Source organism: Macaca thibetana, chromosome 10 (assembly GCF_024542745.1).
Source record: "Macaca thibetana thibetana isolate TM-01 chromosome 10, ASM2454274v1, whole genome shotgun sequence".
Classification (NCBI taxonomy): domain Eukaryota; kingdom Metazoa; phylum Chordata; class Mammalia; order Primates; family Cercopithecidae; genus Macaca; species Macaca thibetana.
In genome coordinates, this window is record NC_065587.1 from 57155607 (window position 1) to 57183323 (window position 27717).

At 44.4% G+C, this 27717-nt stretch overlaps 1 protein-coding gene across 5 annotated transcripts in view; it reads left to right on the forward strand.

The window, feature by feature from the left end:
* The window catches only part of PTPRT (protein tyrosine phosphatase receptor type T), an 820910-nt gene that overhangs the window by 122840 nt on the left and 670353 nt on the right, over positions 1-27717 (forward strand). For all 5 annotated transcript variants that reach the window (XM_050806436.1, XM_050806437.1, XM_050806434.1 and 2 more), the window contains exon 5: positions 12658-12832. In XM_050806436.1, coding sequence (XP_050662393.1) covers positions 12658-12832 — 175 coding nt within the window. The remainder of the gene's footprint in view (positions 1-12657; positions 12833-27717) is intronic.

The following is a 27717-nucleotide window of genomic DNA, read 5'->3' on the forward strand; positions in this document are numbered from 1 at the left end:
TTCTGACAATGATTAGAAAGCAGCCAGTGGACTCATAGTTTGAGATAAATCCCTGTTGCCTGTGTCATGGAATGCTGGCCTTCCTTTCTGTAGAGTGGGACTTTATAGCTTGCTTTTCCTTACGTGGTTTTGGATCATAAATTAACACGTTAAAAGGAGGACCAGCCAATGCCTTTGTTTTGCACCCCTCTGGAAGCTTTACATGTCTTTGGAAGACCCCATCTGTTGGTGCTGGCTTTTGTGGAATTATAGTTCAAGTTCTACATGAGAATCAATAGACAGGACCGATGCAGAAATGCAAACACGTGAGCCTAGAACAATGGTAGTGAATCAGGGAAAAGGATTATAGAAGGATAGTAAAAAATTATAAGCAAGTTTTTCTTGTCCTAGGATCATGTCTCCTTGAGGTGAAGTGTATGATGACATGGTCTGTGGTGGAAGGGGCTCAGTCATAACTTGCTTATTCCTTATGTGATACATTGGCCTGAGGAATCTGGACGTGTAACTTTGCAAGCAGTTTTTGAAGCAAGGAGATGGTGTGCATTCTAAGGGGAATAGCCACTAAGCAAAGTAGTCTACAGTTTTGTGGAGTCCTTTAAAAAATGAAATTCAGGGTACAACTAGGTGGGACTATACCAACATAATTATAAGTGTAGCACAGTGGAAATGTAAATGGGTACCAGTTTTCTGCAAGATAATTAGGCAGTTGATATCTAAAGCCTTAAATGTGCGTATTTTTCCAACGAGTAAATTTACTTATGGAAATTTACCTAAGGAAATATCCAGAGATGGGGACAAAAATGTATCTGCAAGTGTGTTCAGTAGGACAAAAGGCTAGAAAGAACCTACATTTTCAGCAAAAGAGATTAAGTAAATAAGGGAATGGTATCATTAAATATCAGATTATACAGGTATATTTAATAACATTTTCATAACAGGTAAGTGAAAAGGATGAGTTATAGAGTCACATAATAATATATTAAGCTTTATGAAAAATAAATACACATATACATGCTCATATACATAATGTATATAAATATATATAATCTGTATATATTTACGTATATACATACACACTCCTATAACTGCATGAAACACATATTAAGACACTTAATTGATTGTAATAATAGATTATGATGCTTTTTATTTTCAGCACCATTCTTTTCTGTTTTATCCAAATAATCTAAAATGCATACACTAAACCAACATAAACAAAATGCTACTAAAAAAAAGAAAGATGGTCACTTTTTCCCAGTTACAGAATATTCCTAGTAAGAAGCCATGTACCCTAGAACATAAAGTATAATAAAAAAATAAAAATAAAAAATATAAAAAAAGAAGCCTTTGCTGGATTTGGCATAGCTAATTCCAACAGTGAGGACACAGGTTTTTCCCACACCCCCATCATCACTATCAGACGCTACTCATCCAGAAGGATGTTTAGAGACAGGAGAGTGTCCTCCTGCCTTTATCAAGGAGCATGGCGGATGGGGCTCCTTCTTTGAATTCCTCAGGGACTCCAGAGCAGAGTCTGTCAGCCCTACCATGGAGCTGACTTTCAGGCTTCCCTACAAAGGATTCGCTCCACGAGTTGTTTATATGACAAATAACATTGAAAGACTCTCAGAAATGAAGCCATGTGTCCAAACGCCCTGTGCAGATCTCTGTAGGGACAGTGTATGTTTTCAGGCAAGTTGCATGCACTGGACTGGGAGCAGATCTGAATCTGGCAGGAGAAGGTTCCTGCCTGCGCTCTGAGCCTATAGGCTCATAGCAGCAGCCGCACCAGGGTTGATGAGCTGAGGAGGCTCCTCAGTCTTTACTGCAGCTGGTTTGCCCAGTAAACCTGTTTCCTCATTCCTGCAGGGCTGCTGCTGGCCTCTGAGGCTGTGAGTGTTTGGGAGACCAGCTCCTCCTCCAACCTGCCTGCCTCTGAACCTTCTGTGTGGGATTTCTGTTGACAATCTAGTGGTCACGCTGCAACTAAGCATTGATGATAATGTAATGATACTATGCATAACAGCTGATGTTTATTAAGTGCTTACACATTGGATGTATTTAATTCTCATAATCAGTCTTTCAGGTAGGTGTGATTGTATTCCCATTTATAGATGAGGAGACTGAGCCTTAGATGGGTAGATGATATCCTCGGAATTACACCGGCAGTGAGCAGCAACAGCATGATGTGAACGAACATAGATCCTTTTTTTTAGTCCTGGGCTCATTCTTCCTTGCCTACCTCATGGCCCTGTTACCTTGGGTTACACTCCAGCCTTTCCTTCTATACAGGAAGCTTTCTATTTAAAAACAGATTTCTTTATTTAGCATATATTTACACACCTACGCTGAACTAGATACTTAAGTATGTTTTAATTTCTCAAATCTACATGAGATCAATGAAATAAAAATGCCCTTGGAATTATTTTTGAATTGCCTCCCCACCCCCCGGTTGCCTTCTTAATTCTCTTATCCCCTTCTTAGCCACATTCTTTAAATGTGATGTCTACACGTGAATGAGGCTTTCTTCAGTGCCCACCTCTTCCAAGGAGTGGCCCTTGTAAATGTCCCCAGTGCTTTCCTCATTGCTATAGCCAAGGGGTGCGTCTCAGGCCTTATACTTTTCAGATTTGATGATGCTGATTGCTCTCTCCACAAAAATCTTACTGCCCACTTGAAACCGTCTATCAATAACTATGAAGGGCCTAAAATTTTACCTTATTTGGAGGCTCCCAAGGTAAACTGCCACAGTGGCATAGATGCTGACAGAAGACATGAGACTTCTGGGTCAGAGACAAAGAACTTTATTATTCACTACACAGCAAGCAGCAAAAGTTTGATGTTCTCATTAGTTTCCTTTGTCCCCCACCAAGCCCTGTGGGACTGACGCCAGGTCCCTCCTGACTCTTTGCGGGAGTTCTAAACCCAGAAATCAACCCAAAATGAGCAGTCAGCCATGTACATAGTGTTTCAGCACAGCTAATCAAAAATGATTTATGTCTACTTCTATTTCTTCTGACTTTTAATAAAGAATAATCAAAAGCTATTCTTTAGAGGCTGCCAAAAAGGTACAAATGTGATCTTAAGAGAATCAGTGGGCTAGATTTTAGCAAGTTTCCAAATGTCATGCTGTCGCAGCAGTGTGACTAGAAGTGGAAAGAATATTCATTACAAGTGAATTGTGGGAATTTCACCTAAATATTTTCTGGCCAGGAAATTCCTGGAGCAATTGGAACAAATTTCAGCTGGAAATGCTGGGCCTAATTTTATTTTATTTTTATATTTTTATCTTTATCTTATTTTTTTTATTTGGATGCCAGAAGTTCAAACCAGCACATGGAAGGCTTCCAGAATCCTGCATTAGAATATCTCCTGTAAACCAGGCATAGTATCTGTTGTGCAAAACCAGAAATTGTTTCCTTTTATTAAAGACACTACTGTTTCCACTTCTGCCAGTTACAAGTCAATTTCAAGGCTTCCTGCTTTTTCTGAAATAATGACAGCCATTTTTGTAGTCTTGTCTTACCGCTTTGTGAAGGAAATAATGTCATGACAGCAAAGGAGAGTGGATGGGGAATTGCAAAATGGCAAGGCCATTACAGAAACCTTGATAGATAATCAGGTGGTAGGGAAATAGCACTCTCCATGGCATCAGGTGCAACTCTTGACTTCCTCTCTAGGTGGTTCCTAAAAATAGAGGGGTCTTGCCTTGCCTGGGGGTGGAAGGATGCGCTTGTGCTAGGGACAGAACATTAAAGTGTAGCTATTACAGCCCCTGTTCTTCCAAGGAATGTGTGCTCTCAAATCCAGCTGACTTATCCACACAAAACAAAGTAAGCCAAGGGAGGTTGGGATTTGAGTTGTTTTTAAAGAGCAAGGCAAGCAGATGAAAAAGGGGAAAGAAAAAGAGAGATTTCAAAGGCAACTGTTGCCATAATCAGAGAAACATGAACGTAAAATGGGATTAAGCAGAACCACTGATTAGGCTGTAAAATGACTTTGTTCAATTTAGAACATGTATCCCTCCTGTATAGATGAATTGGGAAAAAAAAAAAGGGGTTCACCTTCTGGGCAGATGCACCTCCATGGATATGTAGCTTGATACGCAGATAGAACCCTTGGGCAAGGCACAAAGGTGACCTCCCTCCAAAGGGGCCCAGTCAGGACTCATGGCTGTAGTCAGCACTCCTGGCTCTGCCAGTGGAGTATAGGTTGGATTTGGGGGCCACACCTCTCGCCTCTTAGCTGGGCACCATTGGGGCAGTGACCAGTTGCTCATCCTCGAGGCATGGTCTTAGATTTAAGGAATTTTTCCATTCATGTGTTATGTGATATTGTTTGGCCCCTTTAAGGGACTTAAGAGGACATTCGCTTTTAAGTCCTTGAGACCCAGGGCAAAGTCAGCAGAATTAGCATCACCAGGGAACCAATTAGAAATGCTAATTATCCAGCCTCACCCCAGACCTCCTAAATTACCCTCTAGGTGATTCTGATGCACATTAAAATTTAGGAACTACTGTTCTAGACTGAAAGAGTGGGGATAAGGAAACCTCACCCCAACCTAATAGTATACCATGTATGCCATAACTTAATAACATGTAGAATCTGATAGCCAAGAATGTAGGAAGATACTGTGTTCCTTCTTACATATATATTTCTGACTTAAGGTCTTCCAAGATTTCCAGAAAGCTAGGCATTGGGCTTCTATCACAGAATTTCCCAAACTGTTTTCTATGAAGCAGTCATTTTCGGCAAGAGAGCATTAGATATTCTTTGAACAAAGTAAGTTTCTGGAACACTGCACTCTCTACCCTACTTTCACAGAGTTGCTAAGTGTAACTGTGTACTGTTAAGTACTAGATGGCAGATGGGTGATGTGATTAATGTCTCAGTGTCTGGTATCAGATCACCTGGGTCCAATCCTAACTCAGCCCCTCAGCAAAGTGATACTAGGTTTTGTTCCTCCTAGTAAAGTTCATGGACCAGCAGCATCCGCAAGACCTGAAGCATTCCAGTCCCCATTATAGGCCTTCTGAATCAAGATGTGCATTTTTAACAAGATCCCCAGGTGGTTTGTATGTTGTAGTTTGAGAAGTACTACTAAAAGCCTTATTGCTTGACCACTCTCTACCTCAGTTTCCTTATTCGTTAAATAGGAATTACTAGTAGGACTTATCTCACACTTTATCAGACATCAGAATCCCCAGGAAGGTTTGTTAAAACAAAAATGTTCTGTCCGCATTCCCAAAGTTCCTGATTCATTAGGTCTAGGAATTTATTAGATAGGGCTAGATATTTCAGTTTTTTTGTTGTTTTGTTTTGTTGTGTTTTTTGAGATGGAGTTTCTTTCTTATTGCCCAGGCTGGAATGCAGTGGCATGATCTTGGCTCACCACAACCTCCGCCTCCCAGGTTGAAGTGATCCTCCTGCCTCAGCCTCCTGTGTAGCTGGGATTACAGGCATGCACCACCATGCCTGGCTAATTTTGTATTTTTAGTAGAGATGGGATTTCTCCATGTTGGTCAGGCTGGTCTTGAACCCCTGACCTCAGGAGATCCACCTGCCTCGGCCTCCCAAAGTGCTGGGATTACAGGTGTAAGCCACCACGTCTGGCCTGAGAATTCACATTTTAACAATTTCCCAGGGGATGTTAGTGCAGCCCATCTTGAGAACCACAGCTCTAGATTTTTCTAAGAGCATTTCTGTCTCCATGCCAGACCTGTTTTCCTCCATGAAGTATACTATTTCATTATTTCATTGCTAGACTTAGTGTTTATGTTTTACTCTTTCTACTGTTTTTATGATCTTAATCCAGCCTATAAATTCCTCTAGGCAGAAATTATACCTCCCATAGTCTCTCATTTTCTGTTTTGTAAAATAATGAGTACATTTTCAGCATGATTAATAATAGAATGGGGAAGGGGGAAAAACCTCAGACTGTCAACCCCAGTAAACAACATCTCCAAATGGATATCAGCCCTGGAATTATCTTACAAATTTACATTTATAACAAGTTCCCAGATGAGGCCGATGCCGTGGATTCAGGGACCACTCTGTGAGAAGAACTTTGACAGGGACTTTAAGAGGATCAAGTGAACAGTCTATCATGTAAGCCATTAACACAGTGGCTGGCACAAAGTCAGCCTTCAAAACTGTTAATGTGACTTTTACTTGATAAACACTCAGATAAATCCTGTTTAGTTGAACAAAACGTTGATCAGACTCAGCTATGGAGTGCTTTATTCATGTGAGATGGAGTGACATTTCATAGGAAGCAGTGCTTAATTACAGCTGTGCTCACACCTGGTGTTGCCAGTGTTCTACTGAGGTCAGTTCCCAGCCCCATGTGTAAAAAAAAAAAGCAGATTTAGAAACAGACTGTCAGAAAATCTCAAGGCAGTAGCTCATTCGATTTCAGGAAACCCAATGTATAATTTACTGTAGGAGAAGACAGAGACAGGAGAGTGCCAAGTGGAATGCATGCTTTCAGTGTCCTGGACAGATCCCCTTTTCAAGCAAGTGCCCTCAACCCTAGAGCAGTGGGCATGTCGGCTGCTAAAGCCTCACAGCTTCCTTTTCCCAGAGAGCTGCCCTCGGTCAAACAAGAAGTTTCCTCTTCTCTCTGCCTCCTCCTCTCTCTGCCTCGCGATCCCTGACTCTGAACTACTGATGGACACAGTAGTTCAACCACAAGGTACTATTAACTCTGGGATACGCTTCATGTTCCATGGCTCCTTATGAAACCAGGCTGGAGCTTGAGTCCAGATGTGATCCCATCCTTGCTTAGCCCCTTTTCTCACTCTGTCCTTTACATCCTTTCTCCTGAAAGCACTCCATGTGTCAAAGTCTGCTTCCAGTGACCCCAGTGAGAGACACCACCTATTGGGGCCCACTGGGACATCTGTCGAGTTGACTCATGGAATCAGAAGGTCAGACGATGATTCCACTTTAGAACAACATACATATTGACTTGAAAATCTTGCCACAGAAGGAAAAGAAGCATGTCCTGAAATTTCAGTGGAAGGATATACTTACGTCTGAAAAACTACTGCAGGAATCAGAAGAAAATTTCCAACAAGCTAAGCGGTAGTTAAGGGCCTGATCTGATGGAATTTTTCCTGGGCTTCTGTGGGCACTCATCCTTGCTATGCTTCCTTGGGGCATTTCCCAGGACTCTGGGCTTTCCTTCAGTGTCCCGCTCCCTCTTCCTCACACCCTAACATTTGCATCTCTGTGCATTTTTATGCTACCTCATGTCTGGGTTGGAGTCTTTACTCTCCCACCCTGGCTCTGGGTTATGGTTTTCTTCAGGCTCTTGGCACTCCTTCCCTGCTCCGCTTCTCCCTATACCCTCTCAAACCTGCTCTGTTGCAGGTGGACCTGGATTTCTGAGCCCTTGTATATTGAACAAAACTTCCTCTTGTTTTTTTCCCTTTGCGTTTTTCTCTTCTGCCTGTGTCTGGAGCTGAAATGGCAGGTGGGACCTGTGCGTCTAACACATTCATTCTGCAGAAATCCCTTCTCCATGTTGCCGTAGCATTCCGACATCTGAGCCTTTCGCCATTTGATCATCTACTCCCTGGTCTTCTAGGATCACCTTGATTTCTGTTCCTGGGTTCCTGCCAGTCTTGACTCGCATCTGCCTGCCCTTCCCTGCCTTGTCTTGAACAGTCACATTCATAGGCCCTTCTCATCTGGGCTCACCTCTCTGAACTTGACCTTTGTTTCTTCTTGCCAGTGGTGCATCCAGCGCTATTTCCTATCATGACTCTAGGCCCTCCTGCTCGTCCCTGTCCTGCTGTTGCCTGCTCCCAATATGACAAGTGTGATTATCAAAAGGCCTATTTTCCAGACATTTTATAAGACAACCTGCAATTTCCTATCTTTCAGTAGGATAAAGCCTGTTGGTTCAGGAGCTAACTGAAAAATGTGAATCGTTCAGATGGACACCCTTAATCTTCCCTGGCCCTGCTAGAATCTGACATCATTAAGAAGAAAAGTAAATAATCCTGGAGGTGACATGAAAATAAAATTTCAATTAAATGTGAAAAATGAATGTTTTGCATGTAACCAGTCTTTTTCTCTTTATGTAAGTTTCTTACTGCTACTGTAACAAATTCCACAAGTGTGATAGCTTATAACAAAACAAATTTATTTATTTATAGTTGTGGAGATAAGTCAGAAGTGGATTTCACTGGGCTAACATGGGGGTGTTGGCAGGCTTTTGGCAGGCTGCATTCTTATTAGAGCATCTAGTGGAGAATCCATTCCCTTACCTTCCCCTGTATCTAGAGGCTGCCTGCATTCCTTGGCTCCCGGCCCCTTCCTCCATCTTCAAGCCAGTGATGGCATCACTCTGACCTCTCCTGTCCCACAGCTTCTTCTCTGCCTCTGGTTCTCCTGCCTCCCTCTTTCGAATATAGGGACTCTTTTGATGACATTGGGCTCAGATGGCTAATCCAAAATGACATCCCCATCTCAGGCTCTCAGGCTCCTTGACCTATTCACATCTTCACAGTCCCTTTTGCCATATAAGGTCACATATTCCCAGGTTCTGGGGACTAGGATATTGGCATCTTTGGGGGGCTGTCAGCCTGTCTACCACACTTTTTATGGCTAATTTCACAGCTCTGCTAACACTAGAGCTCTGCAAACAGTAGAATACAGCTTCATGTGCTGTTTTGCATGCCTTCTCGTTTATTCCTCACAATAACTTTATATAGTGGGCACCATTTTCAAATCTTTTGTGTAGATGAGGAAACTGAAGCTCAGAGAAATGAAATCACCCACCGAAGGTCGCACAAACTAAGCATTTGCCGTGATTAGTTTTATTAGCAGTCCCTATCCTGTCTTTCTCTAGCTCCATCCCTGTTTTCTTACAGGCATCTAGGTAACAGGAATCTCCTGGGAGCTCACCTGTGACCATTGGTGGGCCAGTCACATCCAGGAGAGGTCACCTTGGATTTGGAAACAATTGCATATGAGGAGTTTTATACCAGATGGGCTTGTATTTTTGTACATTATTTTCTTCTGCTGGATTTCTATATATTTATTCTTAATATTTTTATAAACAATTATTTTTGTTTTTGTAAATTTTATCAAATAGATGGTGGGCCATTCAGTCTGAAAAGTCATGTCTTAGTTTAGTCCAGGAAAGTGACCTCCTGTATCTTGGGATAGGATTTCATTCCATTCATTGCACTCTATTCTGTGGAAGCTCCAGTTACTTACAGGGTAGTTAGTTGTCTGTTGTTCATTTTCTTGATCAGTTTGCCTCTCACTGATTTCCTTTATCTTTGCTTTCTTTGCCATCTGGGTTATTTTTCCAGGCCTGTCCTCTAGGTTGCTGGTTTTCTGCAATGTTGATCCTGCTCTTTACTTCTAATGCCATGTTGAAATCTGCAAATGGCATTGTTTGTTTTCCTCAATTATTCCCTTGGCTCCCTGAGTTGTATCTTCTTTCTTAGTACCTATCCTTGTCACCTCATCTCTTAGCTCATGCTCTGTGGAGACCATGTGTTGATATCATTCTCAGTCTCTCTTTTTTAATCTCCCATATTTCTTGGCTATTCAGAAGATGGACGTCCAAGGCAAAGCTCTGTGTTTCATGAGCTTGGGTTGGGCATGTGCGTTTTGCTTTTTTCTCTCCACCCCTTATGCAACATTACTATATCCCCCACACTTTTTTATTGTTCTCAGCTAATAAATTGGTGGCAAATAGGTGGATCCTGGTGTCATACCTGCTGCTCATACTCTCCCACTCTGAGAAATGAGGGTGCTTGAAGAGGTGAGTGATGGGGCAGTGGTTAGTCCACACTGGAGTAACATGCATGGCGTTGTAAAAGTAGGATCTGAAGCCAGATGCCAGCTCTCCATCTTCCAAGCTGCGCAGCCTTGGGGAGGCAATTTCACTTCCCTGAGCTTCAGTTTCCTCTTATATATGAGAGCGATAAGAAGTGCACCTACCTTATTTTTCATGGGGGAATAAATGAGAAAGCATATAAAACACTTAGCACACAAATAGTGTTTAGCTGTTGTTAGCTTAATAAAGAAAAAAACGAAAATGTTTATAATGTTGTAAACAACTCAGGTTAGAAAATATTGACCCAAAGCCTCACCACTCACTCATCCTTATCCACCATGGTGGCCCCGAAGTGCATTGCTCAGCAGTGGGGAAGATGGGCTCCTTTTGATGACCCCCCTTCTTCCAAGGCCCTTCTTTTCATTTAGTGACCTCTTTTCCAAATCAGGATACATTCCTGGTGTTTGCCAGAATTTTTCCTCCTTCCTCCCTGCACTACTTTGGGAAGGGACATTACATGCGGTGTGTCATATGTTCTCATAGTGGGGTCCAAGTTGTGCCATCTCCTGCAAAGATGCCTCAAGGCATGAGGTAGCTGATTGGCAGTTTCAGCCCTGGTGACTTTTCTCGCCTTCCATTACCTTGTACTGGTTTTTATTTGGGCAGGTGAATAGAAACTTTCCAGTTCAGAGAAGTGAAATTGCCTGCTCAAGTCTGCACAGCTTGGAAGCTGCAGAGCTGGCACTTGGCTTCAGATTCTCCTCTTACAGCCCCATGCTTGTTGCTCTGATGTGTACTAACTATTCCACATGTCGGTTAGTTTCTGGCATGGGAGGCAGTTATGGTTACCTCTCATTCTGCCATGGCTTTTGAACAATACCGTTCATTTTTTTATGTACAAGTGTAAGGGAAATACATGTTTGAGACAAAGTCTGAAGAATGTCGAAAAGTAAAAAGCAGCAGCAAAATATTGCCTACAGTTTCCCTGTCTAATCTGTAGCAAGTCTCTTCTAGCTGCCCTTTGATGGGGGCCTGGGTTACCCTGGGTTTCTGGCCTTCATGATCACTGCCTCCCCCTGGTATTGGTCTCCCCTCATTTGCTGCCATAGAGCTGAGTAGTGTGGCTCTACCTGCACCTGTGCCCTCCTCCTGACAGGTCACTGTAGAGGGTGAGGGAAGATGACATAGATGAAAGTAGGATGTGCACATGGGGAAACTGTTTACTTCGTGCAGGAAACTATGAAGATCGCATCTTGGGAGACTGGGAGACTCAGTATGAGAATCATGAGTCATAAGGTTTCCCTAAGTCCAGATAATTAAAGTAGTCCATTTCACTTTTTGGGGAAAAACATTTTTAAATTAAAGCAGGCTGAGAATACGGTCTTAGTAAAAAGAGTGCTTGACTTGAAGTTGGAAAACCTGGATAAGGGGCTCATGTACTCTACGCATTTAGCTAAACTGTTGGACATTTGGATTTTTCTTCCGAGAAGAACAGCAGTTGTACAAACCCCAAACAAGGCTGTGAAGATACAATGAAGATTTATACAAAAATACCCAGCCCAGGGGCTGGCACATACTAGATAAACATCCAGTTAATAACGTTAATAAACATCCACTCAAACTGCATTGACATGCATGTGCGTTACCAGTTCTCGTAACTTGCAGCTGTGAAAGAGGTTTGTTCAAACTCAGGATATCCCTCCTGAAACTCAGGATGCTGAAGACAAAAGCCCATGTGTATTCACCTTGATTCTGGAAATGTCTACCAACTTGGGAGGCTTTCAGACAAGCTTCTAAAGATGAGCAGAGGAAAGCCCTTCAGTGTAAAATGAGCAACACTTGTAAGCAAACGTGTGGGGAAAGTTTGTATCATACCTAAGGGCAGGATAAGCTTCTAGAGATGGTGTGACAGTTGTGAGAACTGACTAGCGATGGCTGTGAGCTGAACATGGGTTTTTATGGAACGGGGTGTCCTCAGGGAGACTGGACCCTCCAGGCAGAGGAAAGAGCAGGTGCTGAGGGAGACGGGTGTTGGAAAGCTACCGTCCCCTCCCTACCTGTGGTGATAGCCTAGGGCAGGTGGGGCTCAGAGCCTGTGGGGTGGGGTAGCAGGGCACCAGCCATAGGGCCTGGGAACCGGGCTCTTTTTCTTCCATGTGGGCTGGGTTTTCACTAAGTCTGCTGAAGTTTGTCTGAGAGAATGCTGTGGGTTCTGCTTCAGGGAAAAAGGAAAAGAGGAAGGAAAGTGAAGGGGCTGCATGCCAGTCCCCAATGCAGGCTGAGCCAGGGTGTTTAGAAGGAGCCTTTTTCCTCTGTTCTTACCACCAGGCCTCTGTCCTCGAATCAGCTCACTAGCAAAGTGTATTATTGAATCAGATCATTAGCACAAACCAGCCATGAAAACTCCCACCTTTTTTTAAAAAAAAAAAAAAAAAAAAAAAAAAAGAGGCAGGGCCTTGCTCTGTTACCCAGGTTGGAGTGTAGTGGCTTGATCATGGCTCACTGCAATCTGGGGTTTGTGGGCTCAGGAGATCCTCCCTCCTCACCCTCCAGAGTATCTGGGACTGAAGGGGAGTGCCACCATGCCTGGCTATTTTTTAAAATTTCTCATAGATTCAGGGTCTTGCTTGCTGCCCAGGCTGGTCTCACACCCTGGCCTCAAATGATCCTCTTGCCTCAGCCCTTGCAAAGCACTGGGATTACGGGCATGAGCCACTGTGCCTGGCTGGAAATCCCTTCTTATAGTTGAAAGTCCTGAGCCCCTGGGGTGTGAGGATGGGTGGACATCCGTGCTGGGAGTCGCCTGGAAGTCTAAGATGCTCTGATTCCTCCTCTCCCTCTCTTCCTCTGTTCTACAGCAATGGAATGGCAGGGACACGGCCCTGATGGTCACCCGCGTGGTCAACCACAGGCGCTTCTCAGCCACGGTCAGTGTGGCAGACACTGCCCAGCGGAGCGTCAGCAAGTACCGCTGTGTGATCCGCTCTGACGGTGGTTCTGGTGTGTCCAACTACGCGGAGCTGATTGTGAAAGGTGAGTGCCTCCAGCCTACGCCTCTACTGCCACGGAAGGCCGGCGCCAATGGGCCTTAAAGCCCCTTTTCTCATCTGCTGTTCCTCCCCCACATTTAGTAAAAGAGGAGATTAATTTCTAGTCACTCTGGCCTCCCTCCCCAACACAAACTCCCCAAACAGGAGAAATTATTGTAAAATCATGCAACATTGCATTGCTATTCCAAGTCGAGTTTCACATACAGGAGCCATACGTGAAAGACTGTGGAATATATAACACAGAAGGCATCTTCAAATTTGGTCTTATTTTGTATTTAAAGTTAGAATGAACAAATGTCCTTGTATTTGGGTGGCACGCTATGGCAGTGTTCTCGTACTATTGTTTCTGAGGAATTTCTTAAAAAATGAGAACTCAGTACAATGACAATATTTTGGAAGGACTTTTGAAATAAATAATTCCTCACCCCACTGGCCTTGATTCAATTCTTTTCAATTTTCTTGTTCTTATTCACCTTGAGATACTGTTTACATGCTTTCCATTAAAATATGCACATTGTTTTCTACTTCTCTCAAAAAGCTGGATATCCCATTTCTTTCTGAAACTTTGTCATCTTTGTTGTGATGCTTAATGATCGTATGCTATCTCATCAAATGAATTATCCTATTTTATTAAAACCCCCCATTTGCAGTCATTTGGATAATTCCAGGTGTTTTGTTTTTTCTTTCCTTTGTGTATGTAACAATTAGCACCTTCATGGAGTTCTTCTGGAGAGAACATTTTATTCTATTGAACCAGATTATTTCCTTAGGATAAATTCCCTGGGGGTAGAGTTGGGAGGCCAAGAATATGATTTATGGATTTTTCTTTGTGTTGCAATATTGCTTTTGCAAAAAAATGGTTTGACAGTTTACACTGGCAACAGCAGCATGTGGATGTACTCGTTTTACCAATGTTATGTTCGCCAATTAAAATTTTAATATAGCATAATTTAGTGAATGAAATAATGAAGCTGTTCTTATTATGCTAGCTGTAGAATGAGACCTGGTGTGTTTGAAGGGAAAAAACAAAAAACAAACATAAAAAACCACTGATCGAGCCTTTGAGGGCTCCTGAATTAGTTTCCTTTGTCAAGGTATGGGTGGGTGTGGAAACTTTGACCTCATTTTGCTGATCCAGTGTGACTGGTAGCCTTGGGCTGACCAGACTGGGGGTTGCAGACTGGGATTCTCTATCCTGGCTGTCTTGACTTTATACAGACATTCACATGGCTGATCATGTGCCATCATTCACATCTCAGCTGAAATGTCATTATGTCGTCTTCTCCCAGAGAACTTCCCTGACCTCCTGCCCACGCCTCCCTTCCTGGTGGTCACAATTCCTTCTCATTGCCTGGTCTCCTTTTCGACATAGTTCTTATCACACTTTAAAATGCTGGTTTGCCTTTATTTGTTTACTTGGTGACTTTTTGTTCCGCTTTTAGGATCTAAGCTCTATGAGAGGAGGGCTGTCTGCTGGGTTGGAAGTCTCTGCACTCAGCACAGTGCCTGGCCCTGGTTCTCAGTTTGCTGAAGCAGATGAAGTTGTTAGTGTTTGCCTGTTTTGACTTGCACAGTCAGTCGTTTCATAAGGCTCAACTTGAAAAAAATTGTAGAATGATAGATGAGTGAATGAATTATTGACCTCAGCAGGAGTTGATTTCCTCACCATAATGCCATGAACACTTAAGCCAAAGATCAACAAATTAGGCAGTCATGAAAAAACAACTAAAAAAATCTTTACATTTGTTTACATTAAATGTTATTAACATAGAAAAGAAGCCACCACTTTGATGGCATTAGGCTCCTATCTGCTTTGTTGGTGCCATAAGATTAGCTCGTGTGATCCGGTATGGTGGCTCATGCTTGTCATCCCAACACTTTGGGAGGCCAAAGCGGACAGATCACCTGAGGCCAGGAGTTCGAGACCAGCCTGGCCAACATGGTGAAACCCCATATCTACTAAAAATATTAAAAAATAGCCAGGCGTGGTGGCGGGTGCCTAGAGTCTCAGCTACTTGGGAGGCTGAGGCAGAAGAATTGCTTAAACCCAGGAGACAGAGGTTGCAGTGAGCTGAGATCACACCACTGCACTCCAGCCTGGGTGACAGAGTGAAACTCTGTCTCAAAAAAAGGATTTATTATTATTATATACGTATTATGTGACATGGGGGTTATTGCAGGCCTTTCAGGTACTCAGTGAATGTGTAGTTTCAGCTCTCCTGCTGGAATATGTCTTACACCTTCTATGGCTGGTCTCCCATACCAGAATGAGAGTCCCAGGAGAGAGTGCACTGCATTTGCTCCTGCTCCTCACCGTCTTGCTAGCACCTTGCATGTACATGGGGCAAAGTTGGTGGCAAGAGAATGTGACCAGTGGCTATGGGAGTTAGTGTAGCACTCTGAAATTTCCATGCACAGACAAATGGAACCAGAAAACGCTTGGTTTATTCTTTCCTTATATGCCCCCATTCAAGGGCAGGATGGGGAGCTATGAGGAGAGAAACCAAGAGGCTCCTGGGACAGAGGATGTGGTAGAGCATCCTTGCTTTATTCGGAGAGGTGGCCAGGGCTTTACAGGGACGTTGATTTGTTCTCTGCTAGCTGTGCATCCTGGGCCGGAGTCGAGAGGAGGGGCCAGTGCTAGCCCGGGTGCAGTAGCCAGGCCTGGCCATATGTCTGTGCAGCTGCCACTGCTCACCTGCAGCCCCTGCCACTCCAGCTTAGGGAGGGTGGGGTGGTGGGTGGCACCCGGTCTCCTTCACATTGAACAGTGGGGGGTTGGCACTCCCTGTAATCTGGTCAATCAAGGTGTAATTTTATTACACATTGATGAAATTCATCCATATTTTTGGCATGTGTTATCACTTTTTAGCGCCCATTTTTCCTCCATGTAAGTATTATAATGGTGGTAAGCTAGGAGCTTGGTCCCTTGCATGTAAAGAAGTCCCTTCACATGTGTGACCTGATTTTATCCTAATTGCAGCTCTGTACATTGGTTTTATTTTAACTCATTTCAGGGGTGGGAGAATTAGCACAGCCAGGCTGAGAAACAGGGCCATCCCAAGGGGTAGAGCTGGAGTCCGACCTGCATCTGGTTCAGGCTATATGGCCACACCTGGAGTGCTGGTGGGTCGTGGCCTTGCTGGCACCTGGTGCCACAACGTCATGAGCAGTGCTGAAGAGGCTCAGGTACCAGGCAAGCAGGAGTCCCTGGGTCCATCTGGCTAACTTGCCATTTTGACACATGACGTTCCCTTCCTGACCCTCAGCTAACTTCCAGATTGCTGGAGAAATACATTTAACCTACACTCACCCCCTCCCCCGACCCCACACACACTGCTAAAGAGTTAGTGGCATCCAAGCAAAACAAGACAATAAAAGGCAGGGACCCCCTCAGGAGCAGAAGCAACCAGAGGAAACCTGTCACCCTGGAGTGGGTGCCCAGGGACCCATTTGAAGGCAGCAAACCCGAGCGTTTGGAAGAAACCGTGTAATGAGGAATGACTCACTTACCTCTCAAGAGCCCTTTGCCTTTGCAGAGCCAGGATGCTTAAGTACTTTAATACTGAAGTATTTGTACTTATTTAAAAAAATATGAGGGAAAATCATTAATCCTCCCCCTTTCAGAGAAGGGAGAAAATCTGAAAAACAGACCAAAAAAGGAAAAGGATTCTCAAGGGCCAAGTACTGTGTTATGCGATGGGATCTGGATTCCTTCTTCTTGGACTGACGTCACCCATGACCCTGGGATATCACAGAAAGAAAACCACGTCTTCGAGGTCTTCCTCCTCACAGGTTCCCACCCTTTGGTTCCAGTTCAGGGCAGGAGATAACTGCAGCCAGGATGCTTGTGTCTGAATTCTGGCCCCACCTTGTCCCAACTCTGTGACCTTGAACATGATCAAACCTCTCGGGGCCTCAGCTGGCTCATCTGGGAACAGGAATGTAGAATTACCTCCCTCAGAAGGTGTCATGAGGATTACATGTGATAATGGACGTAGGAGTTCTTAGAACACTGCCCTGCGTAGGTACTCTAAGGTATTTGTTAAATAAAATAAAGAAATTGCCCATGGGGGTGGGATTTCTCAGACAAAGAGGTAAGAGAGATGAAGGGCTCCGGGGATGGGGAACAGGATACTGGACCCAGGTGCCGATCTGAAGACTGTCTCTGTGGCTTTGGGGAAATCATGTCGGGCCTATTGTGTAAAATGTGCCCAGTTCTCTCTTCGTACACAGTGATGTGCCAGCATAAGAAGAGAGAGGGAGGAAATATGAAAGTGTGGACTTGGGGACATTTGGGTCATGGGATCTTTTATTAGGGTTCTCTAGAGGGACAGAAGTAATAGGATATATGTATATATGAAAGGAGAACTTTCATATAAGGAGAACTGACTCACACGATCACAGGATGAAGACCCAGATGGGCCGTCTGCAAGTTGAGGAGCAAGGAAGACAGTAGTGGCTCAGTTAGAGTTCCAAAACCTCAAAAGTAGGAAAGTTTGACAGTGTAGCCTTTAGTCTATGGCCAAGGGCCCGAGAGCCCCGGGCAAACCACTGGTCTAAGTCCAAGACTCCAAAAGCCAAAGAACTTGGGGTCTGATTTTCCAGGGCAGGAAGGATCCAGCATAGGAGAAAGATGAAGTCTGGAAAAGTCAGCAGGTCTGCTTCTGTTGCCTTCTTCTGCTGGTTTTTTCTAGTTGCACTGGCAGCTGATGGGATGGTGTCCACCCGCATTGTGGTTGGGTCTGCCTCTCCCAGTCTGCTGACTCAAATGTGAATCTTTTCTGGCAACACCTAGAAACACCCAGATATACCCAGAAACAATACTTTGCATCCTTCAATTCAATCAGGTTGACACTTAATATTAACCATCACAAGTCCCTGTAGGTCAGAATTCTCTGGTCCCTTCCTGTATTCACCCCTACTGGATCAGGAAAACTCATTCCTGGGTCTGGGGACAAAGGAAAAGTAGCTAGTTTTGTTTGTCCTCAGCCATCTAGCTACATGGACCACCCCTCTGCTGGCATTGTTCATTCAAAACCCTAATCACTCCACAGTTGGGAGGTCACTGGGCCCCTCAGCACCCGAGGGTTCTGGGAGCCATAAACCCCTGTGCTGGCTTCCACAGCAGGTACTCATGCTGAGAGGAATAGCGGAGGCCCAGGATGGTCTCTCTTTCTCCCCAAACAGGTGTATTCACGCCTGGCTGGTTCACAGCTAGTGTGTGATCCTGAGATGGTAAAGATTAGCATGTCAGAAGATGCTGCCTAATGTGAGGGTAGGTAATAACAAATTCTCAGGGCGACACACAGAGCGAAATGAAAGCAAATTGGAATTACTTAAATTCTGGAGAGCTGTTTATTGAGTTGTGATAATGTACCTGGGTATACATTAGATTACTCTGTAATTGAGGTTTCACTCAATTGACAGTTTCGCCCCTCAACCTACCTGTTCGAGACCAGTGCTCAGAAATGTGCTCATTCGTTTCCTTTGCTTCTGGTTTTCTGAGAGTCTTCAATTTCAAGGTGTCTTAGCTGGCCTCAAGGACTTGAGTGTCTTCAGCCAAAGTTATGCAGATGTATCTTGATGAAAATTTCTTAATTCTTAAAAAGTTTCTTGTCGGCGATGATTTTTAAACCAGTCTTTCAACTCCATTTAACAACCTATTATGCACTCAGAACACTCATCAGTATGAGAATTAGTGCTCAGAAGAAATGTGATGCTCGTGCTGTTAGAGGTTCCGATTTAAACACTGGTGTGACTTCCTACCAAGGGAGCTTGTTAGGATCAAGAGCAGGGCTTGCTGTTCTAAACACACTTGAATTTCCATCTTAGTCCTGTTCCCAGGTACCTGTGTGATTCAGCAAATCATGTATTTACTCTGGGCCTCATTTTCCTTATCTGAATAATGGAGGTGAATATATACATATAAAAGATCCTGTGAGAGGAAGGAAATATATATAAAACACATATGTATACCATAATATATATGTAACATATGTAAACAGATACATCCTAGTACTAGAAAGCATAAAATTATGTCTTTAACCAGTAGTAATCATATTTTTTACATTACTATTAAGGAATGTTTCCCAAAGACGTTGTCCATTGTTCGCTTTCCTGGCTTAAAGGAATGATATTCTGTATATACTGTGAAAATTTAAATTTAGATCATCTTAAGGTCTCCCTCTTCTGAATTGGGATTGAGGTCATCCAATTCAATCCATTGGTTGAAGTCAGTTGCAAAAATGCTTTACTTACATTGTACTGTCTTCTCTTTCCTTTTTAAATTTTTTTTCAGCATTTACAAGTTTCTTGAGACTGTATCAGGTGTAGCTATGTGGAGCCTGCATTCTAGGATGGCAACAGTGGGCTCCTCAGCTTCCCTGTTTTGGAAGCACACGTTCCACAGTTGACTGATGTCCTGACTGGTCCCATTTTGCTCACTCACTAGTCTGGTGCCAGCAGTGATTTGCATTTATAGCCTCTAGTTTAAAGATGGAATGGCTGGAGTAGCTGACTCATTCCTGTATTCATTTGCTTAATAAAGTTTTATGGAGCCCAACTGTGTGTTAGGTTCTGTAAAAAGCTCATGGTCTAGCAGGAAGAATCATGCAAATCTGTGCTGCATGATCAGTTAATGTTAGCCACCTGCCACACCACCTCCCTAATCCTAACAATGGCCCTATGATGTAGGTGCTGCTAGCAAGCACCTTTTACCAATGAGAGCATGGAAGCCCAGAGAGGTTCTGAACCTTTCTAAGATCACACTACTCATAAGTGGCAGAGCTAGGCCTGCCTTGCCTTGGCCATGTTCTCTCTTTTATACCACATTTCTTGCAAAATCTGGTAGGGTATAGCCTGCATTCAGGTGTGAGCTAAAGGTATACAGAGGGTGGGACCATGAGTGTAGTCTGGAAGAGTCTGGGAGAGCCTCTCAGACTGGCCCCATCTGAGCTGGGTCCTGTGGCCTGGTAGGCTCATGAGCAGGACAGCCTGCGTTGGTTTTGAGACACTGAGTGAGTGACATGTTTGAGGCTGGTTAGGTAGGCAAGGGGACATTTGCAGAGTCTTTGTACCAGAATAGGAGCCTGGGCTTCATTCTGTAGGAGTCAAGGGGCTCTGATGGACCCTGTCCGTGACCATGGATAATAGTGTACACACTCATAAGGCGGGATCTCTGCATCCAGTTATTCTTCCTTTCCCTGGTCCTGCAGGGAAAAACCATGGTCAGACAGCTGGCTATGGTCACTGGCACAGACTGTGTTGGAAAAGAAGAGTGAAGATAAAAGGTATGTGGCATTGAGACCCCTAGAAGCAAACTCGGGGCAGGAGTTCTGAGTGCAAGGTGCTTATTTGAGTTTTAGGGACATGAGACAGAGAATCAAGGGCAGCTAATAAAGGGGGCATTCTCAAGTGAGTAACCGCTGGGAACATCTGGAGCTCTATCCTACTAGGTAATTCTGGGATTTAGTGTAGAACTCCTGGGGTATGGAGGAGTGGGTTATTTGTACCTTAACCCCCTCCAGTCATGGGTTGAGAGCTGCTCCTGGGGGTCTTAATTTTCTGGCTTTACTGTCTTGTCATACAGGATATACTCTCTGAGCCACAGGGCTTTGGCAAAAGCCCATGACTATTAGCTATTTGACAGATGGCAGAGGCAGTTGGAGGTTGGGCTGCACTCTGTGCAATAATAAGGCCTGAGGTGGCGGTAGGACACAACAGCTTCCGCTACAGGGATCCTACAGCCTCTGTGGCTTTCCGAGGTGACCGAGGCTGCTGGCTCCTGCCTCATCAGTGGCGGCAGCCATGGAGGACAAGTTCATGCTAGGAGGAGAGGCAAAGCCACCTTGAGCTCTCTGCTTGTATAGGGAATGGCACAAAGCAAAGGCTGGCCTCAGACCAGACTCCAGAGTTTCCAATCATGTTCTCTGCCAGTCTTCAGAAGTAGAGAGGAGCTGGAGGGCTATATCACCCAGTGATCAGAGAGCAGGCATGGTATCAGAGAGCCTGGGCTAACATCTGGCCTCTGCCCTGGAAACTCTGCCTCCTAAGTTTATCTCGAGGCCGCCACCCTCCACCATTGTCAACATCCTCAACAAGGTTAGCAAACTTTTTCTGCCCAGGGCATTAGACTCAGTTTCAGCTTTCCAGGTCATATGATCTCTATAGCAAAGACTCAACTCTGCTGTTGTAGCAAAAACAGCCATAAAAATTATGTAAATGAATGAGCATGGTTATGTGCCAATAAAACTTTATTTACAGAAACAGGCAGAGGGTTGGATTTGGCCCACAGGCCACAGTTTGCTGATCAGTGCATGAGCCAAAACCCTATTCTCTTCTCAACTGCACGACTATTCCAGCTTCCTCCCTGCTCCACTCTTGTCCCATTGATGTCTGTTCTCAATGCAGCAGCCTGAGTGATCGTTTGAAAAAGTTAAATAATGGCTTTTTTCCTGTTCAAAACCCTCCAGTGTTTCCTGTCACACTCAGAATAAAATCCAAACTTCTTAACATGGTCTGTAGATCTAGTCCTTGATTTGTAATGCCCCACCCCCATATTTGCCCTCTTATTCTCTTCTCTAGCCACGGTGATCCATTTCCTCTTCCTTGAACCACACCAAGCTAGTTCTGACCTTTGCACTTGCTGTCCTTGCTTTGCCTGACATGCTTTTTCTTCCAGATAATTATGTAGCTCACTTGTTTTGTGGATCTGGTCTCTGCTCAGACTTCAGCTTCTCAGAGAGGCCCCCTCTGATTACCTTATCTGAAATAACACCATCCCCCGCCTCCCACCCCTTCCCTTTGTAACTGTGTTCCTTTGCACGGTGCTTTGGTTTTCCTCCTAGATCTTGTCACTATCTGACATTGTGATTTACATCTATTTGTGGATTACCCATCTTTCCTACTAGAACTTGAGCTCCTGGAGGAAGAAGCTTTGTAAACCTTGTTTCCTGCTGGACCAACAGCACCTGAGACAGTACCTGGCATATAGAAGGGGCTTAAACATCTGCTGTATCCAGGGAAGAGTGCTCAGGTCCTTACTTCACAAGCATGTGACCAGACCCCTCACCATCCCTTCTTTTTTAAGGTTCTCATTAATTGATTGAGCTCCTGGTTTTCCTTCTACCTCTGAGAAAGTTCTGTCTCCTTTACAGGTATCTGTTTCTTTACCTTTTCCTTTAAGTATTATGTTTCCTTCATTCTTTTCTACCTTCTTAATGGGAGCTGTGAGCTTTGTAATTCTCTGTGCTCCTCTTACGGTCTTTCTTTGCTGTGGTTTGGCTACAAATTTAAGGGGGCTCAGTTGACCTGCCAGAGCCATGCTACTTACCCACCCCACCATGTGCCCCTTAGGGTGGTCATTTTAAAAACTCCTGGACCTTCTTCAATGCCTTTTCAAGGAAGGCTTGCCTCAATGTGAGTTCCACCCATTCCCCCAAGAGTCTTGCATATGGATCATATATGCTCCAACTTAGGTCGGGAAGTTTAACAACTTTTTATGGTAGGCTTAGCTTACCTCCTCCTCTCCTCTCATGCCTGATCTTGACTTTCCTGGTACCCGATTTCAAAACAGAGAAACCTCAACATGCTCACCTTCTGTGTGAGTTGCATTCTTTGTAGGAGAATATGCTGGTGCTTGGGTTCTTATTTTTTAATCTTTCTTTGGTCTTAACTTTTATTAATAATGGTTGCATCATTTTTTAACCATGACTGCTATTGTCAAGGATGCATAGATGCTATTGTCAAGGATGTTCAAATCCTGGTTCTGCCCTGTGTTAGCTACGTGGATTAGGAACATCATTTCCTGACTGCCTAATTGGAATAATAATGCCAGCTCCCCTAGATTTGGGTGAGGGGCCATGACTATGAAGATCGTTCGTAAACAAAGTGCCGTGCCTATATTTGTGCCTGTCCTCATCAGTCCCCGTCCTCCTCATGGGTGCCCGGTTCCCCACCCTTACCCTCTGACTCCTTCACTCCTTGGTAACGTCACCATTAGCTTTTTATGGAAAGAGAAAAATGACAGATGGGAGAAAAGTGGGAAACTTGAACATATGTGTGGGGGGAGGCTAACCGGGAGATATTATGTATATTGTATTCTATATGGGCACAAAGACCAGCTTATTTTTAAAAAAGCGTAAATGTGGATAAATAAAACCTGACAAGTATTGGTTTCCTTGAATTATTTTGACTACTTTATCAGCTGCATGCTGATGTGTTGCATTCACACTTTTGACGCATTTGGAAATTAAATCAAATGGCAATTGCATTAAATTCTCATTCACTTGGAACATTACCCTCCTGTGTTCAAATGGAAGAATGATCTGAGGTATGGAACAAGCTGCAAAGCCTGTAGTTAGCTACCATTCGTGGACCATTTATTGCATGCCAGACACTTCACCGACTGTCTTCTCGTGAGGTTGTATTCAGTCTTCACCACGGTCCCCTGTTGCCACTGAGGATGCTGAAGTTGGATTACCCAGTCTGATCAGAGTCACACAGTCCAAGGCCTGCCCTCTTCCTATAATGAGCCTGTAAATGAGACTATTTTCTGACCCTCCTTATGCTAATTTTCCATAATGTATTATTCTGTGACAGATATATATGTAATATTTCTTCTGAGAACCCAAGTTCCAGCCTAGGCTAAACTCAGTTAATCCATGGGCTCCAGATCTGTAAGAATGCTCTAGATCGTTGCTTTTGTCCAGTCACTGGAGCCTAATTTACCTCTGAAACACTGCAGCCTCTGCCTGGACCAGTGATTCTTAAATTGAGGGTGATTTTCCTTCCAGGGGACATCTGGCAATGTCTGGAGACATTTTTGATTGTCACGACGGGAGAGGGGGGTACTGGCATCTAGTGGGTGGAGCCCCCAGAGATGCTGTTAAACACCCTACGATACACAGCATGGCCCCCTCACAACAAAGAATGATCCAGCCCCAAAGGCCAGTTGTACTGGCCCAGATCCTGCCCCACGGGAGGGCTTCTGTACTTGATGCGCTAGTGTTCATCTAGGGCGCCACGTACAGAAACCAGATGGGAAGATACTTCCTCTGTGGGCCTCTGGCCAATGGAGCTGTGTGGAGGGGAAGGCAGAGCTGGTGACATGGCTGTGAAGAAGTGGTTCCACTTATTTGAGCCCCAGAATCCCTTTCTGGAAAATTGATGTTTGTCTTCTGGTTTACTCTGACTAGTGATGCTTGGCCTTCCCTCTGCCATTTCCCCACTAACTATCCAGGGAAATACAGCAAAAGGTACATGCAGACTGACTCCCCATTTCTGAGATCTGGGAGAAATTTCTGCTAACTTTCAGGCCAATAAAGCTGGCCTGATGTGCCCACTAAGCACACGTGCCTCCCTTCCGTAAGATAAAGTGGTGAAGCAGCTGCCTAGCCATGGACTACATTCCCAGCCTGCTCTGCAATCAGTAGGGTCCTATGATAATAGTTCCAGTCGAAGGAATGTGAGCAGAACTGCTGCATGTCCTTTCAGAGTCAAAGAATTAAAAAGCATGTAATCATTCCTCATCTTCTCACCCCCCCCCTTTGGTTGGCTGGATGCAGACAATTTGAAGGTGAGGGGAGAGTCAAAATATTGAATATGCCTGGTCCCCTGAATCACCTTGTGGAGGAAAATTGTCTGCTAAGCAGGCCTATTATTAATATTGAAGTGATAATAAACTATTATTGTGTTAAGCTACTAAGCCTTGGGGTTTATTTGTTACAGCAATTAGTATTTTCCTAATTAATACAATTTGGATTTAAAAAAAAGCCATTAGCAACCCCCACAGGCTTAATGTCTTGAATGAAAACTTTCTGGCCTACCTGAAAACAGATAGGAAGATGCTTCTTCCTTTCCCACTGATACTGGGCTTAAACGTCCAAATTCTGTACGATCTGAAAGCTGAGCAATTATCTTTTTCTTGTCAGGTATTGATTGTTTTTGAAGATTTTTTAAAAAGTCTCTTCCCAACTGTTATTTCTTAATGTAGACTTTACAAATTCCAGAATCCATGAGGGCAGAAATTGTGTGTTCTATGTTATGGGAAGGGGTTAGAGACAGACTTGGCTATGGCCATGAAACTCAAGAACTACATGAACTCAGGTAAAGTCTGGCCAGATGTGGCAGCTTGGAAGTCTGATCCTGAAGGGTAGGTCTTGCACTAGGAGTCGGAGGACTGGTGATCCTCCTGTCAGGCAGGGCCTGGTACATGAGGCAGGGTGTCCAGGTGAACAGTCCAAGCCAGCCCAGCTGGTCATGGGAGCTGTCCTTGTACCTGGCCTCACCCAGCATCCAACCCAAGCCAGTTGGTCCACCTACTGGCAGCCCAGTGACTCCAACTGCAGGTGGGTGGGGTGGAGAAAAGGAGGTAGAGTAAAACATTTTGCATTTCAAAAACAAGCGCCGCCAATCATTTAGAAACGATTCTCATGAAGAAATCGTGGCAACACATTCAAACATTGAAAAAACAAAACAGCAATTCGCGGGAAGCATATGCCAAAAAAAAAAAAAAAAAAAAAAAAAGCCATATCTCAGCAGCTGGGGCAGCTGTGGGTTCCCAGTATAATCAGTGAGGTTCGGTGTGCCCACATTGCATTGTTTTTAAACTTCACACATGTCCCCTGCCCAAGATGTGCTCATTTTGATCCAGGGAGCTCAGAAGCAGGGCTTAGGGGATGTTTACCTAAGAAGAGATGTGGCCTTCATTCTCCTGCTAATTAGACTTAAGTGACCATTGCTCAGGGCCTTGTCAAAATAATGGGTTGTATTCTAAGGCCAGGCTTCACACTTATTCCCTCCTTAAACAATGGAATGCCTTTCTAAAATAGTATAAAAAACAAATGATGCAGCTCCTTAGAATCGCAAGGTTCCCAGAATAGTATAAAATCTCTGCTTTCCCACCTCCTGAGCAGGTGTATTTCTCTGCTTCTTTAAAGTTTCTTTTTCCCCCCCTAACCCATATGATCATTCTCCTTTTTCATGCTTTCCTAAACCTGGTAGAAAAGGAGGCTAGGATTTGGCCTCTTCTCTTTTAAAATGATATGTGCTTGCACCAGCTTTTCATTATTAATCAGAGTAGCATGCCTGTTGCTTTATATGTCTATCCAGGGGCAGATGTGACTCACTTTCAACCCAGTAAATGGAAACTGTGCCTTTTTGATGGAATGTGGCCTGGTGGTACGGAGCAGGCAGTTATTGGCAGAGCGGCTGATCGTCTGTTCTCAGTGAGGGAAAGCCTCCTGTTTGAGTTAATCAGCGGCAAAATGTGCTCTGTGGTTTGTTCTTTTAATCTCTTCCACACGTGAGTGAGGAACTGCTGGGACCCCAGCAAGACAGGGCTGCAAATTGCTGTGCCTGAGCAAGCAGTTGGAAAGAGCTTTCGTAAGGGGAGGTGAGAAGGCTGCACTTTAGAAGCAGGCAGGGCTGGGGTTCATTCTTGGCTCTATTCATTTTTTGTTGCTGAATGCAACTCTGCACATGACTGAGCCTCAGTTTCTCCATCTGTAGAAAGGGACAGAAGGATGTTTCTTGCCTCATGTTTTCCGAGGATCAGTGAAATAAAGTATGGAAATCGCAGAGTGTAGGACCTGCTTCATACCAGCAAGAAAGTTCAAAGACTTGTGTGATAATGTTACTTGTTCTCTGTACCATTTATTTTTCCTTCTGGGCACACAAGCTTCCTCCATTCAGGTGGGGCCAGAGGAGTGTGTTCAGAAGTGATATACACTCCTTTTGGGCTAGACCTATTCAAAAAGCTCCCCTATGCAAGCCCCCTCTCTTTTTCCCCTCCTACTGTGACATTTGAGACCACGTGTTAAGTCCGGCAGCAGCTCCAGATCGAAGCCTGGGTCCCTGAATGACTGTGTGGAGTCCAGCACCACTTCTGCTCACCCAATAACCTCATTGGGCTGTGATGGGAATGAGAAAAAGCTGAGCCAACTGTGACTTGTCCAACCCATGAGGGCGGGACAGGCGGTGCTACTGCAGGGAGGCTCTGTCTGTTATCCTGGCCCTTCTCGCCTTGATGGCTTAGAAACCTTATTCTGGCCACCTATGCAGTGGATGGATACCCACAGCATCCAGACAATGCCATAGTTTCCAGTCAGCATTTTGTGGGAGTCGAACAGTGATCAGAAGCAGGTTTGCTGAGTCTGGTCTCATAGCAGGAGGAGTTAGCTGATTCTATCTACCCACAATGCTATGGGGATTAAATTGTCTAAAAGGTGCTCCTTCTCCCTGGGCACATCTGCACTCATCTCTGTGGCTTTTCTTCTATGACTCATCTCTGTGAGCTGACCACCACCTTTTATTCTTCACTGTTTGTCTCAAGTTAGGGTAATACAGTTCATTAAGTGACCAGCCAACTTTTTCAGATATGTTTGCATGCATCTGCTGAATTCCAGGCTCTGTTGACTTTATTTCTTCACTTCTGAGATAAGGAGAGATGAAGGAAACTACAGGGTACCCTCCTCCCAGGTCTTAACCCATGTCTAGCAGTTATTGACCCGTATCTAGTACATCTAGGTATTGCCTGTGCCTGTGGGCCTTACCTTTACCACCCCGACTCCAAGCTACCACCTTTCTCACCGCCTCTTATCCAACCACGACCGTAAGACTCTTGGTTGACTAGTAGTCTCTGATGTCATCAAGGAACTGCCCTACTGTCTTCAGAAATCACAGAAAAGACCGGGTGCGGTGGCTCATGCCTGTAATCCCAGCACTTTGGGAGGTCGAGTCGGGTAGATCACTTGAGGTGAGGAGTTCGAGACCAGCCTGGCCAACATGGTAAAACCCCGTCTCTACTAATAATACAAGATATTAGCCGGGTGTGGTGATGGGCGCCTGTAATCCCAGCTACTCAGG